Source organism: Vicia villosa, linkage group LG4 (assembly GCF_029867415.1).
Source record: "Vicia villosa cultivar HV-30 ecotype Madison, WI linkage group LG4, Vvil1.0, whole genome shotgun sequence".
In the NCBI taxonomy this organism is placed as follows: Eukaryota; Viridiplantae; Streptophyta; class Magnoliopsida; order Fabales; family Fabaceae; genus Vicia; species Vicia villosa.
This window is the reverse complement of record NC_081183.1, coordinates 86,720,953-86,737,900: the sequence shown is the minus strand read 5'-3', so window position 1 is coordinate 86,737,900 and position 16,948 is coordinate 86,720,953. Positions and strand designations below refer to the sequence as shown.

Genomic DNA, 16,948 nt, shown 5'->3' with positions numbered 1-16,948 from the left:
CCTTCTTCTTGTCAGATCTTCTGTCACCAGACGGTTCTCCATGTTCAAATCTCTTTGAACTTCTGAAGCCTCTGAACTTCCTTTGCTTGCTCTTCCAGAGTTGGTTTACCCTTCTGGAGATCATGGACAATTCATCTTCTTCTTCAGATTCTGATTCTTCAGGATCTTCTTCTCTAGCCTGAAAAGCGTTAGTGCATTTTTTAACATTAGATTTTAATGCAATAGACTTACCTTTCTTTTGAGGCTCATTTGCATCCAGCTCTATTTCATGGCTTCTCAAGGAACTGATAAGCTCTTCCAAAGAAACTTCATTCAGATTCTTTGCAATCTTGAATGCAGTCACCATTGGACCCCATCTTCTGGGTAAGCTTCTGATGATCTTCTTTACATGATCATCCTTGGTGTAGCCTTTATCCAGAACTCTCAATCCAGCAGTTAGAGTTTGAAATCTTGAGAACATCTTCTCAATATCTTCATCATCCTCCATCTTGAAGGCTTCATATTTTTGGATTAGAGCAAGAGCTTTAGTCTCTTTGACTTGAGCATTTCCCTCATGGGTCATTTTCAATGACTCATATATGTCATAGGCAGTTTCCTTGTTAGATATCTTCTCATACTCAGCATGAGAGATAGCATTCAGCAAAACAGTCCTACATTTATGATGATTTCTGAAAAGCTTCTTTTGATCATCATCCATCTCTTGTCTAGTAAGCCTTACGCCACTGGGTTTCACTGGATGTTTGTAACCATCCATCAGAAGATCCCATAGTTCACCATCTACACCAAGAAAGTAACTTTCCAGTTTATCTTTCCAGTATTCAAAGTTTTCACCATCAAATACTGGTGGTCTAGTATAACCATTGTTACCATTATATTGCTCAGCAGAGCCAGATGTTGATGCAGGTGGATTTGTTGGAATTTCACCAGCCATCTTTTACTGAAGCGTTTTTCTCTTCCTGAATCTTTTCTAAACACGGTTAAGTGCTTGCACCTTAGAACCGGCGCTCTGATGCCAATTGAAGGATAGAAAAACACTTAGAAAGGGGGGTTTGAATAAGTGTAGTCTAAAAACTTGAACGATAAAAACAATTTACACAGTTATTTTTATCCTGGTTCGTTGTTAACTAAACTACTCCAGTCCACCCCCACGGAGTGATTTACCTCACCTGAGGATTTAATCCACTAATCGCAACAGATTACAATGGTTTTCCATTTAGCCCACGACTAAGTCTTCTAGAGTATCCTGATCACAACCTGATCACTCTAGGAACAAATTGCTTAGACACAAGCTAAGACTTTCTTAGAGTATCCTGACCACCACATGATCACTCTAATTACAACTGCTTAGACACAAGCTAAGACTTCCTAGAGTATCCTGATCAACACTTAATCACTCTAGCTACTTACAAATTAATGTAATCAAATGAGAGTTTTATAATGCTTCTGAAAAGCTATAATCACAACAGTGATATTTCTCTTAAAGTTTAAGCTTAATCTCACTAATATATTACAACAGCAATGTAGTGAGCTTTGATGAAGATGAAGTTTCTGAGCTTTGATTTGAACAACGTTTCAGCAAGTTTTTCAGAAATAAGTTCGTTCAGAATTGGTAACCTTGCTTCTCATCAGAACTTCATACTTATAGGCACTTGAGAAGATGACCGTTGGGAGCATTTAATGCTTTGCGTATTCCATACAGCATTGCATTTAATGTTTCACGATTTTGTCAACTACCTCGAGCCTTGTTCACGCTGTGTCTACTGACGTTGCCTTTAATAGCTTCTAACGTTCCTTTTGTCAGTCAGCGTAGCCTGCCATCTTGTACTCGCTTCTGATATGATGTTTTTGTTTACAACGTTTGAATATCATCAGAGTCAAACAGCTTGGTGCAGAGCATCTTCTTGTCTTCTGACCTTGAAGTGCTTCTGAGCGTGATACCATAAGGACCTCAGTGCTTCTGCTTCTGAACTCAAGTTCTTCTGATGCTTCCATAGACCCATGTTCTGATTCTGCCTTGACCATCTTCTGATGTCTTGCCAGACCATGTTCTGATGTTGCATGCTGAACCTTCTGAGTCAAAGCTTCTGAGCGCTGATTTGTGCATACTCTTTATATATTTCCTGAAAGGGAAATTGCAATGTATTAGAGTACCACATTATCTCACACAAAATTCATATCCTTGTTATCATCAAAACTAAGAATATTGATCAGAACAAATCTTGTTCTAACAAAAGAGTGAAACATTAAATGCAATGCTGTACGGATTACGCAAAGCATTAAATGCTCCCAACGGTCATCTTCTCAAGTGCCTATAAATATGAAGTTCTGATGAGAAGCAAGGTTGACGAATTCTTGTGAATAATAACTTGCTGAAACGCTCTTCACATCAAAGCTCACAAACTTCATCCTCATCAAAGCTCACTACATTGGTGTTGTAATATATTAGTGAGATTAAGCTTAAACTTTAAGAGAAATATCACTGTTGTGATTAAAGCTTTTCAGAAGCATTATAATACTCTTAGAATTGATTACATTAATTTGTAAGTAACTAGAGTGATCAAGTGTGATCAGGATACTCTAGGAAGTCTTAGCTTGTGTCTAAGCAGTTGTAACTAGAGTGATCACGTGGTGGTCAGGATACTCTAGAAAGTCTTAGCTTGTGTCTAAGCAGTTGTTCCTAGAGTGATCAGGTTGTGATCAGGATACTCTAGAAGACTTAGTCGTGGGCTAAGTGGAAAACCATTGTAATCTGTTGAGATTAGTGGATTAAATCCTCAGGTGAGGTAAATCACTCCAAGGGGGTGGACTGGAGTAGTTTAGTTAACAACAAACCAGGATAAAAATAACTGTGCAAATTGTTTTTATCGTTCAAGTTTTTAGACTACACTTATTCAACCCCCCCCCCCCCCCCTTTCTAAGTGTTTTTCTATCCTTCAGTTAATTCCAAGGCATTGATATAAGGATTTTACCCGAAAACAGCCGTTACTCTGCCCGATTTTCATTAGAATTTTAATGTGCTTAATGCAAAGTGGCGCTAAAGATAATAAGTTCATCTGGATCCCCAAGTGGTAATGTTTTCGTTTGGTATTGATAAGTCCAAAGGATGGGAAATCTACCTTGACTCATAATGTCAAGTGTTGGCTTCTTCTTCGGTTAGACCATTCCTTTCCTTAGCTTTTATTTTACGCATTAGGATAGCCTCTTCATATCCTCCCCTTCTTTAATTTTCAAAATCTTCTTCCTTTTTCAAAAACCTTCTTATGTTTGCAACCTTTTTAAAATCTTTTCTTAAAAATATCTTTTTGCCCTTAGTGGCTTTTCTTCAAAAGTTTAGACACGACTAATTGTTGAAACAAGTGGCGATACCCCACGATTTTGAAATTGATTGATATAATGAGATCTTTTCCGCATGAGAGAGCTAGTGGCATACTCGTTGATTTCTATCCGAATTGGAGCCCTTCTTTCATTTACGATGCAAAGAACTCATTTTTTCTCATGCTCAAGATCAACGGCTGAGTATTTCTCTCTAACGATGATAAAGTGTTTATTCGCTTTTTTTTTAAATGTTTTCCCTTTTAAGAGGAACTGGAACTACATTAGCTCTGACTTCTCCATTGCACCGAGGAGGTATGTAGGCACAAAACTTAATGTCTTGCCGAGCTTATTTTAAAAATAAAAACAAACTCTTTTTCTAGCACACACGACACAGATTTTCAAAATGGTTCTTGTGGAGTACCACGGATATGAGGGGTGCTTAAAACCTTCCCCTTGTATAAACAACACCCGTACCTAAGATCTCTTCTTTTTGTTTTAAAAACAAACTTTGGGTTTTCTTCATTCCTTTTCCTTTTCCTTTGGAAACAATAAAGCGTGGTGGCGACTTTCACTGAAATATTGAGTCGACTCAATCCTATGGCTTCGATCTCAGATTTTCCCCGCTACATGACCCACTAATATATTTTCTTAAAGATTTTGTTTTAAAAGTATTAAAGATAGACTCATAGTCTTTTCCCCATGCAAGGGAAGGTTTTTTAATGAGGCACCATATTCTCTTGACTTTTGATCTTTACATGTTGGAATGTTATATTGGACCTTCACAGATGGATCCTTGTTGTCCTATGAGAAAATATACGTTGAATCTTCACTAAATGATCATTGTCGCCCTATAAGACAATATACGCTGAACCTTCACTAAAAGATCTTTGTTTCCATATGATACAATATATATTGGATCTTCACTAAAAGATCATTGTCGCTCTATCAGACAAAATATACTAGACATTCACTAAAGAATCCTTACTACCATGTCAGCCAATATACGCTAGATTTTCACTAAATAATCCTTGTCATCCTATGAAATAAAATACGCTGGACCTTCAATAAATAAAACATTGTCGCTCACTAGGACAATAAAGTAGATATACTCCTGCATATGAGAGCATCTCCAATGCGAGATATATTCTTGGTTGCTTGTGTCATAATTTGTGGGTTTAAATTGCCACTTTTAATTTAAGCAATCTCTAAGCAATTTCAACTACTTTTACTCAAATGGTAATTGTAAATAAGCAACATATATTTGATCCCATTGATTTATATTATTTTATTCGTACTAAAATTTAATAACCACTTTTCAGTTGAATTGGTTAAAAAATAATAATATTTAATGTTAAGTTCTTCATTTTTGAGATTGTTTCACGAAGCTTCATCTTTTAAACTTAAGTAACCAAAGTTGCCACATAATACAACTCCAATGGTTAAAAAAATAAACAACAGAACTTAAGGGTTAAAAAATCAATAAATTTCTACCGTTGTAGATGCTATAAAGAAACACCTATTTTTGAGATTGAGCAGCAAAAGGCTGATGAGAAGGACTTCGCTAATACCATGTACTAGTGTTCTACTCAAAGAGATGAAGATAAAATTGAAGAAAATGAAAATATACTTTAATTAAGCATACTGAAAAATAGAGGCAACAACTCTATAACTACAAGACATAAAAATATGGGCCTAAGGATACATCATGGCTGAGCCCACTTGGAGGAAATATAAAAATTACTAACTTGAAATAATAGTTTTAATTCATAACATAATCATGCTGCCATATGGGCTTCTTCATAATTCTCCTGGGCCTATCACTACTATCCATCTCAATGAGAACCTTGTCCTCAAGGTTAGAGAAATTGCGTGGCAGATCCAGCCCACTGCAAGGCCCATCGCAACTTGGATTATGAAATTTGGTGGGAGGGAAAATAGGACACGTGTTGGATGGAGGGGAAGAATATGAACATTTGAGATCCAACGGGAAAGGAAGTGAAAAAGTGTTTGGTGAGGCAGAAATATTGGGCAGTGTAGCATTTAATGGGGCAAGAGGAATACAGCTGGATGCACATGGGGCGGTTGGGTTGGTAAATGGCGAGGGGTATAATGGTGGGGTCACATTTGAGTGATAAAAAAAATTTGGGGAGAGAATCCAATGTTGTTTGACAGTCCCAATCTGAAGCTAGACGGATCTGACGGTTGAACAAGGGTGGAGGTATCTAGATTTTTCTGACTAGTGAGATTTGGAACATATGCACTTGAGTTATACTTTAAAGACTTAGATAAAATCTTTGGTGCCTTTGATACATCATTTGCTTCAAAAAATTTAGAACATTTTTTTTTTGTCAGCCACTTCTTTCTCTCCCACCGTCTGTGAAGATGTTTCCAAAACAATTGAGTCTAACCTTTCATTCTCTTCCAAGTTTTGCTCTTGTATCCCATCTATTCCTGAATCCAAAACAGTTACCTCATCCCCTTCGTCCTCCTCTCTAATGTTCTCCAATAGAGGAATGGGTACAACCTTTTGGTCTTGCGCATGAAAGAAACGCAACTAAAGACATGAAAGACTGGGTGGATCTTAGATGAAGGTGGTAGTTGCATCTCGTAAGCTACGAGACCGATTTTGCGCATAACAGGGAAAGGAACGAAATACCTTTTTGAAAGCTTCTGAGATGTTCTTCGATAAACAGAGGTTTGTCGATATGGTTGAAATCTCAACAAAACAAGGTCTCCTGGGGTGAAGGTATAATCCTTACGTTTTTTATTTACTTGGTCCTACATAGTTTTTTTAATACAGTTAATATTTAGCTTCAATTTATTAAGGATGGTTTGTCTTTGTTGTAGCTTTGAATCAAGTAAAGAGATGGTTTAAAACCCTTTGACATAATCTTTAACTACTGGCGTTGGACGACCATAAAGGGCTTCGAAAGGTGTCATTTTGATTGAAGAGTGTAACCAGGAGTTATGCCAAAACTCAGCTAAGTGAAGATATTTGAACCATAGTCTTGGATTATCGCTTGTGAAGCACCATAGGTACGTTTCTAAACATTTGTTCACAACTTTTGTTTGGTCGTCCGTTTCAGGATAATAAGTTGTACAGTATTTCAGGGTTGTGCCTTGCACTCGAAAAAACTCCTTCCAGAAAGTGCTCAAGAAAATCGGATCTCGGTCGGACACGATCATTTTTGGTATTTCGTGAAGTCTACATACCTCTATGTCTTTGGGTGTTGGATTGGTTAATTTGGGAGGCATGGAGAAGGTAAATGAAAGCACCAAATGATAAGAAGGGTTTTGCTACTACCATGAACTAGGGTTCTACTCAAAGAGATAAAGATAAAATTGAAGAAAATGAAAACATATTTTAATTTAGCAAACTGAAAATAGAGGTAACAACTCTATAAATACAAGACATAAAATATGGGCCTAAGGATTCATCCTAGCTGAGCCCACATGGAGGAAATATAAAAATTGACAATTTCTTTATCCACCCCTCCCTTCTTAGGAACCCACGGCAAAATTCCTTAAATGCCCCTATATTTCGGAAGTGCATCTTTGAATGCATTTTTTTTTTGAAAAAAATGGTTATTTTGGAAGTGTATATCCGAAGACACTTTTTTTATAGAAAAAATGTGAATTCAGAGATGCACTTCCGAAGACACCATTTTTTTTGGGAAAGGGATGTTTTCGGAGATGCATATCCGAAATATTCTAATTTTTGGTCTTGGAATTTTTCGGATACGCATATCCGAAAAAACTCAATAATTATTAAAAAATTAAAATCAACGTGAATCAATACCATTAATAATATAATTAATTATATTAATTAAAATATATTATTAAATATATATCATTATAATCAAGATATAATAATAATAATAATAATAGCCTAATAAATATTTAAATCAACACCTTATTTATATATATATATATAATTAATAATAATAATAATAATAGTAATAAAGATATTTATTTATTATTTTTTATGATACATAAAAATATTATTTCATAAACTAATTTTCAAAAACAATTTTGTAGTTAAAAAAATTCATTTTATAAACAAAATTTTCAAAATAATTTTAAAGTTAAAAATTATTTTACTAACTTATATAAATGAAAAATATTCTTATTATATTTCATAAGTAAATTTTGAATTATATAAAATAAATATATAATTTATTCACTAAATAAAATTAAGTCAAAATCTTCTTGTAATTTTTTTAAACCAAGTGAAAAATGATTTTTTTTATCATAATTAATTATTAAAATAATTTTTATGTTTGTGGTTGTTATTTATTATTTTTAAAAACTATGTAATTCAAAATTTATATTAAAATATGAATAAAGTAGTAAATAATTTTATTCTTACTTGATCTCTTTTATTTTAAACTTTTTATTGAATAATTATTAATGTATTTATTTTTTATATAATCATAATTGTTGTGTATTAACATTAAAAAAATAATAATTGGGAGAGAGCTCCTGCGATTTCCGACGAACCTGCGAATTCCGGTGAACTACTGTGAGAGCCTCCGACGTACACTACATGGAAGGATTCTGTGCTAACGGAACTAGATGAAACGCTGAAACCTCTCTTAGATGGTTTAAATTCCTAATCCTAGGGTTAGGGACCACTAAGGGTGGAATTAGGGTTAACTGTGGTTTCGTCCAATTTTGGGGATGGGGCGTGGCCGGCCGAAGAAGAAGTTGGCAATGACCCCTCCGGCGAGTGTTCGAGTTTTCTCGTCTGAACCAAATTCTGGTGGGGGAAAGAGTGACACAGAAATTAGCATTGTGAGGAAAGTACAAAAGAATAACGAATAGGTTTTGGAGACAATCGTAGAGGAGAACATTGGAGAAGAGGGGAAAGCGGATACGACACCACAACTGTGGGTGGATATCATCAAAGGAAACCGGTTTCCATCGAATGGTATAGAAATTCAGTACATGGCGCCAACGATTGTTAATGGCGAAATTGAGGTGCAAATTGAAGAGCAAGACATAACCTCGGAGAAAGATTTCTGGAAGAATTCTCTGATTCTATACGCTATTGGTGATGAACTTTCAATGAATGTTGTGAGGAAGTTCATGATAAACACTTGGAACTTTGTCACTCTACCAGATCTATACTACAATGAGGAAGGGTACTTTCTTATTAGATTCAAAAGACGAATAGATAAGGTTGTTGTGCTTATGCGGGGACCATACACTATCTATAAGAAACCCATCCTACTCCATGAATGGACACATACGTTCACGCTCAAGGATGATGTTCTGCGGATCTTACCAATCTGGGTAATTTTCCCTCAACTGCCACTGGTGTACTGGGGAGACAAGAGTATTGGCAAAATTACGAGTGCTATTGGCAAACCTCTACTAACGGATGAATGTACTGCGAAGAAACTGAGAGTTTCTTATGCACGTGTACTGGTTGAGGTTGACGTTACTAAGGAGCTTAAGGAATAAATTATAATCAAGGAACCTCAGGGGGTTAAAATGACACAGAGGGTGGATTATGAATGGAGGCCACCATACTGCAATATGTGTAAACAGGTTGGGCATGTATGCAAAAGCAGGGAGGTGATGCCGAAGAAAAGAGATGAGAAGAAAAAAGAGTGGGAACCAAAAGGTAAAAAAGGCTAACAATGAAGTGGAACAACCTAAATAGGCACCACAGAAACCATTAATGAAACCACCTGAAGCTACTACTCAAACAGAGACAGAAAAGGATTGGACTACCATAAAAAATGCTAGTAGAAGCAGAGGGAAGGGACCAATCATGGAAGAAGTTTTAGTATGTAATAATGGATATGAAGCCTTGATTATGGGGGAGAGCTCATCATCCAACAATTCCAATGATTAGCTGGAATGTGAGAGGACTCAATAAGAAGACTAGAAGAAAAGAGGTTGGAGTCCACCTCAGGAAGTTACAGGTTAATTGTTTTGCTTTATTAGAAACTAGAGTTAAGACTAATAATGCCAATATTGTTAGGAAACAACTTGGTTTTGACTGGAACTATTGTGATAACTATGAGAACCATTCAAATGGTAGGATTTGGATTGGTTGGAACCCTACTATTTTGAATATTAAGGCTATTAATTAAGATGCTCAATACATTCATTATGAAGTTTTCAGCACCAATGGAGAGTTCTCACACTTCCTGACTGTGATCTATGCGCATAATCATATTGGTAATAGGAGAAATTTATGGTTTGCTTTGCGGAATATTGGTACCACTATAACGGATCCTTGGATAGTTATAGGCAACTTCAATAATGTTCTGAAAATTACTGATAGAATTGGTGGTAAAGATGTTCAAGAGGCAGAATATAGGGACATGGAGGATATGATGAACCTGAATGGTCTCTATGAACATGATATAATAGGAGCTCACTACACTTGGTCAAATAAACAAATGGACAAGATGATCTACTCACAGATTGATAGGGCACTCTGCAACACTCAATGGTTTAGCCAATATCCTAACATTGTTATTGAGGTCCTTGATCCACACATTTCTGACCATGCCCCCCTGAGAATGCAGATGGATACTAGAGTGGTTCATTGTAAGTGATATAGATACACTTTCCTGAATTGTATTACTGAGGATCCAGATTTCTTTCCACAGTTGAAAGATAGTTGGAGAAATGAGGAACCGGGCCAGCCTATGTATTCAATATGGAAAAAGCTGCAGAGAACTCAGCTTATATTGAGGAATATGCAGAGGAAAGTTACTGATTCTGTGAAGAACATTCAAGAGAGCAGACTCAAATTAGAGCAGGCCCAAAACCAGCTTAGGGATGACATTCATAATACTCAATACTGCCAGGATGTTAAATATTGGACTGATGAAGTGATTAGGAGAACTGAGATTGAGGAGAAAATTCTTCAGCAAAAATCCAAGGTGGACTGGATTACCCTTGGTGATGGGAATAATGCTTATTTCTTTGCCAATTTAAAAGCAAAAAATAAGCAAGTCCTCATAACTAATCTTGAAGATGCCCAGGGAAATATACTTCATGAATTCAAAGATATTTAGAGGGAGATTATTGGATTCTATAGAAAGCCTATTGGTACGGATGCTCATAGCTTAAAACATGTGGATATCCCTGCCCTTAGAAATGGTGCTCAGCTCAATGGGGAACAACAGAGTGCACTCACTGCAGAAGTCACTGAGAAAGAGATTTGGAATGCTATCAATAGAATGGGGGATAATAAGGCACCAGGCATAGATGGGTTCAATTCTAAATTTTTTAAAGTTGGCTGGGAGGTGGTGAAGTATGATGTGATCAAAGCTGTCAAAGATTATTTCCAGCATAACAGACTCCATAAGGCTGCAAACTGTGCTCTGGTAACTCTGATACCTAAAACTAAAGAGGCAAAGACAATGAAAGACATGAGACTAATTGCTTGTTGTACCACACTGTACAAAATTATTTCCAAAATCCTTACAAATCGGTTGGGTAGTGTGATTAATGCTATTGTTGATGAAAGCCAAACAACTTTTCTTTTCGGTAAAACCATTCATGATAATATCATAATGGCCCATGAACTTCTTCGAGGATACAATAGAAAACATCTATCCCCTAGGTGTACTCTGCAGATTGATTTACAGAAAGCGTATGATACAGTGGAGTGGCAAGCCCTGGAAATGATAATGCAGGAAATGAGCTTCCCCGAGAAATTCACCAACTCGATTATGACTGCAGTTAGCTCAGTGTCCTACAGATAACTTATCAATGGTCAGGTGAGCAGCATTCTGAAGGCAAAAAGAGGTTTGAGACAGGGCGACCCTATCTCTCCTCTTCTATTCGTATTGGTGATGGAATACTTGCACCGGTGTATGGCGCACCTCCGTAGATGCCCGAATTTTACTTATCACCCTAAATGTGCTAGACTTCATATAAGTAATATTTGTTTTGCAGATGAATTATTACTTTTTGCTAGAGGGGATGAAGCTTCTATTCAAACTATGATGCATATTTTCCAGCAGTTTTCAGAGGCAACAAGTTTGAAAGCTAATCCTACAAAGTGTAAGGCGTATTTTGGTGGTACGTGTAATCCGGAAAAGCGGAGAATATTGACAGCAACTAGTTTTAAGGAGGGAGAGCTACCTTTCAAGTACCTTGGAGTACCTCTCTCGAGTAGAAGACTGTCTATCAATCAATGTCAGCCTCTAATTGATAAAGTGTTGAACAGGATCCAACATTGGTCTGCTAAGTTGCTTAGCTATGCTGGGAGACAACAATTGGTCAAAAGTGTTTTGCTAACGATTTCAGGCTATTGGATGCAGGTTTTCCCCATTCCAAAAAAAGTGATTACTGCCATTAATTCAATTTGCAAGAATTTTCTCTGGTCCGGAAAAGCGACTAGTAGGAAAGCGCTAGTAGCTTGGGGAGAGTGTCTGCGACCCTAAGAATGCAGGTGGCTTAAATATCAAGTATCTCCATGATTGGAATAAAGCAATCTTGTGTAAATTACTCTGGAATCTTCTCATGAAGGCAGACAAGTTATGGATTCGATGGCTTAATTCTTACTACATTAAGGACAAACCTATTATGTAGTGGCAGATGCCACTAAATTGTTCATGGATGGTATGTCGCATAATGAAGTGTAGAGAATTGGTGCAAAATAGCCAATACTAGGCAAAGAGCGTTCAACTCGGAAAGTACAGAACTGCAGATATGTACAAAGATATTAGGGGAGACCGTGGTGACGTCTGCTGGAAGAAATTTATTTGCAATAATCATGCTCGACCAAGGGCTTGCTTCACCCTATGGCTGGTTTTGTTAGGAAGACTACCTACCAAAGACAGAATTGCAAAGATTGGTATTATCACGGATGGGGTGTGTGTGTTTTGTCAGGGCTCTGAAACCTTGACTCATCTGTTCTTTAGTTGCGGTTACACCAATTGCATATGGAAACATGTGCTGAATTGGACTGGATATTCCCAATCGGTGCAAGAGTGGGAAAGAGAGAAAGCTTGGCTCATTATGGAAACGACAAAGAAAGGTTGGCGTAGAGATATTCTAAAGATGACTCTTACGGAAACAATGTATCACATCTGGCAAGCTCGGAACGCTGTCATTTTCCAGAACCAAGATCTTGTTAATTTGGTTCACAACATTAAGCAAGCTGTGATCCTGAGGTGTTGTGGTCGCAGAACCTTGCAAAACCATGTGAACAAAGAATTGATGATGATTTACTAGTATGTTTGGTTGTAGTAGGTTATCGCGTGTTCTGTTTTGATGTATTGTAGCCTGGGTCATTGGACCGGCGTGTACTTATGGGCCTTTTGGAAATAAAATTATATTTTCTTCCAAAAAAAAATTGTTGTGTATTAGTTATAATTTTAGTAATTATTAATATGAAATTTATCAAAAATTAATTGAATTTTTTATGAGTTTTATTTTTTAATTTATAGTTGGAATTAGAATAGAAATATCAACAGTATAATTATCATTATTATTATTATTCATAACTTATAAATTATATCAATTTGAATTAATCAATATCCTAAAATTTTCAATTTTTTTGGACTTTTTCGGATATATCCGAAAAAAATCTCTGACCTTTTTTTGGGGGGGAGGGGGGGTGTTTCGGGTATGCATATCCGAATTAACCAAAATTCCAGTTTTTTTAATGTTTTTGGAGATACATATCCGAATTAACTAAAGTTTCAATTTTTTCGAACGATATTCGAGCCCATAGAAGACTATAAAAAAATTACTAACTTAAAATAAGAGTTTTAATTCATACCATAATCTTGCTGCCATGGGCTTCTTCATAATTCTCCCGGGCCTATCAAAGGCTCTTCGTAATAAGGATGTAGCAAAAAGTAGTCCCTCCAGAATCCAAGAAGATGAGGTTTCTTTTATAGATAAAGTTGATCAATTGTTCAAAGAAAAATACCACAACTTGAATTCCTAAGATGTTTTTTTGTGTAATATTGTCTGTAACTGTATGTCTAATCGATTATGATTGACATATTATTTAGTTTAGGTATAAATACATTAATTTCTTATTTTTAATAGGAATCAGAATATATATTTTCTATGATACAATTTACAAACATTAAATTATGGAAACAAACGAAGCAAAGTAGTACTCCTTACATCATCATGAGACAAAACAAGGCTTTAAAAAAGGAAAAGGAGAATACATACTACCCACTCAAAAGAATGCCAAGAGTGGTCCTTACCAGCTAGACTATTGAAAACCATGCTTTATACTACTTCTATGCTTATACTCTCTTGAAAAAATTTTAATCCTATTTATAATTTTTTTTTAAAATTTAAAATGTATTTTATAGAACTTTAATCATTAGATCAGGATTAGATATTCTTACACAAACATTAATTATTTTTTAAAACAAATTTCTAAAAGTAAAATAATTATTAAATTTAATATTTTAATCAATTTTTTTTTGTAATTTCCGTGATTTGGTTTAAGAGATTTTATATTTAAGGAAATAGGTAGTATACTTTAGGTGGTATTTTCTTGAATTATTTTAAATAAACTTATTTTTTTGAAGAAAATAAATACTATTGAGTATTGACTTAAAACGACTGGCACGTTAAGCAGTGTTTGCAGTAAACGCGTTTTTGTCTTCACAACTAAAAAAGAGTCTTTCGGCTTTATTGCATTCCTCTGTAGTCAAAGAAACATAAATACATACATTCACCTTTATTTCATATATGTTTTTCGTTCGGCGGAAAAAGACAGCTCTCCAACTTAACAACCTCAAATACTCTCCTTTTTTTTTTTTTTTCCTTCTCCATTTTGTCAAGAATCTTAAATACTCAAAGTATATTTTTTCAACAAGAATCTTAAATAATCAATATATGTTTCGCATTTGTACAATTATCAGTTCTTTGTTTTTCAAGAGCATTATAACTTATAAGTTGTTTTTAATTTATTTTTTTTGACAATTTTTTTTTTAATTTAAAAGTTGAATTTTGTAATAAATAAATTCGGATAAATAATTAAATTGAATAAGTTTTTTAGTTAATACTTTTTAACAATGTTGATGAAAATTCTAAAACCATCAAATATATTTTTTTCTTTTTTAATTTTTATTTAAACGCTAATATGTTATCATCGGTGGTCGTCAGTTAACATTGTCAACATTATCAATTAGGCTTAATTGCAACTTTGGTTCTCCTAGTTTGTATTTTTTTCGATTTTAGTCCCCCATTTTTAAAACCACGATTTTGGTCCTCCTTTTGAGTTTTCTATTGAAAAAAAGACAGGAATAGGGACTAATTTTGCAAAAAATTAACAATAGGGGGACGAAAATTGCACAAAAAACTTAAAAAGGGATTAAAATAGTGATTTTTAAAATAGAGGGATCAAAATCAAGAAAAAGACAAAATAGGGGGACTAAAGTTACAATTAAGCCTATCAATTATTATTCAAATCATCGTTGACTATCACTCAAATTACTTCAGTCACCACTAATTATGAATACCACTCTGATTATTACCTTTAGTTGTTGCGGCTATCTTGTTGTCGATCACAACTCTAACAATCAATCGTCGTCTTATATGTCAATTATATGTCTCTTCCTTCAACAATTACAACTTTTAACTGCTATACTAGAAGAAATGTTCTACATTAATAGGCTCCCTTCCATAGTAATCGTGATCATCTTGTAAATGCCATATTTCAAGTCTAATTTGGTTTAGCATGTTTGTCAAGACAGACTTAGTCAAAAGTATGGTAGTCGAATAATTAGAGTTTATGGTCATGTTCTTTATTTATAACGCAATAAATTGAGGAATAAAATGGTGGAACCACGACCCGAGGAAGTTGTAAGCTTGTAGACATAGTCAACAAAATGTGTAGAGGAATATAAGATAACAGTCAAAGGTGGGGTGCCTCATTTCTCAAAAATAAAGGAAACAATCTTGCAGTACCGACATAAATGGTCGAAGGAAACGACATTTTCGATATACCATGATATCTCTACCAATAGAATCAATTTCTCTATAAATATCACAATCTGTAAATTTTAAACAACATTTAATCAATCGATCAAACTATTTATGCATTTCTGCCAACTCCTCTTGACGAACAACCTTGACTTTGCTCGAGATATACACATTATCTTCTTCAAAAACAAGGGACTGAAACTCCCCATCCATTTAGGACTAGGACGAAAAAGAAATATAGGAGACGAGGTAACTAGAGTTGGCACAAAACTTTCCATGGGACTGGGCCTTATATGGTCTTGCTCGGCTAACCAAGATCTTCTTATGGATGGTCCATGACTAAGGGGCATTTCAACAGTCAAAACGGTAGGAGGAATTCTCCCAACCAAGCACAGTGACGAGCGTAAAGCACCCTCCGATGCGGGTTATCAAGAGAATCCTAGATTTCTGTCAAGATTGAGAGAAGAAGGTAAGTTGTAAATAGACTAGTAGAGGATCCCATAATTGGAATCCTTGTAGTAGCTAGCACATTGATGGACTATGCGGGTGAAAGGAAGGCCCTAGCAGTTCTCTTCATTTGTAGCATTGTTTGATGACATGTCAACTAATCTACAAACTAGAAATTAAGCAAGATAAAGTATTGGTCACCAAGAAATTAGTATTAAAAAGAAGAAATTACGTACGTTACTCACCAAATATGACTCGCCTCTCCTCTTTTATAGTAGATTCCACTAACTGGCACATTTCTATTTTTGTTTATTTCTTCGGTGCCACACCAAAAGGAACAATGCCATCAACGAAACGTAAGTCGTTAAAGAAAGAGGAAGCTTTCTTTCCGAACACTGAAACAATAAAGGCGTCGAGCTAACGACGTAAAACAAGCGCTTGTTGGGAGGCACCCCAACGGTTGTAAAGTTTTGTTTATTTTTATGTTTAAGAGGAATTTAGGTGAAGTGGTGTGTGATTGAAACAACTGGTGCAATTCTGGTTTTTTTTTAGTTCTGATGTGCCCGCTAAGCGAGCTCACCTCCGCTAAGCGAGCATAGCAGAATTTTGTTTTTCTGCTCTGTACCAGTGGGGTTCCTATTCCACCTGGTTCACTCCTTTTTCCCACTCTCACCAAGGATAATTAATAGTATATATTAGTTTTGTTTTTCTAATTCTTTTGTTGTTTTTTGTACTCAAATTTTGTTCGGTAATTCGAAGATTTTTGAGGTGATTTTCCAAAGCTTGAGTGTTTCAACTTGCGGATGTATGGTAGGATATTGTTTTTGAAGTTGTATCATTCAAGGTACTCATTTATCGCTTTCTATAGCATAACATGTTTAAGAAACTTTTCATTTGTACAATTACCATGCCATTCATTCTTTTGCATTACTTGCTTGTTGATTGAATCACTTTAGTTCCCAAACCATAAATGTGAGGAAGCTTTCCATTGTTTACATATACTGGAGGCCACAATCTTTGTTTTAACTGGATTTTATTATGCTTAATCTTTTGTTTATGTTGATTTTATGAAAGCATGAAAAGGATCAAGGCATTTTGTTTCATTTTGAGCACAACCACCATAACCAAAAAGTCAATTCACCTTGTGAGTGTGTGATCATTTGTTAACCCTTTTGAGCCATTTTTTTTCAATGTCCATGTTTTTGCTAAATACTTATCTTTGAGTGTTTAGTTCTCATTTTTGCATGGACGA

The 16,948-nt window shown here is 35.3% G+C and overlaps 1 protein-coding gene across 1 annotated transcript; it reads left to right on the top strand.

The window, feature by feature from the left end:
- Positions 1 to 11,159: 11,159 nt before the first annotated feature.
- LOC131597468 (uncharacterized) lies at positions 11,160 to 11,732 on the top strand. The gene has a single exon (XM_058870165.1). The coding sequence runs from the start codon at positions 11,160 to 11,162 to the stop codon at positions 11,730 to 11,732; it is 573 nt and encodes a 190-aa protein (XP_058726148.1).
- Positions 11,733 to 16,948: the final 5,216 nt, after the last annotated feature.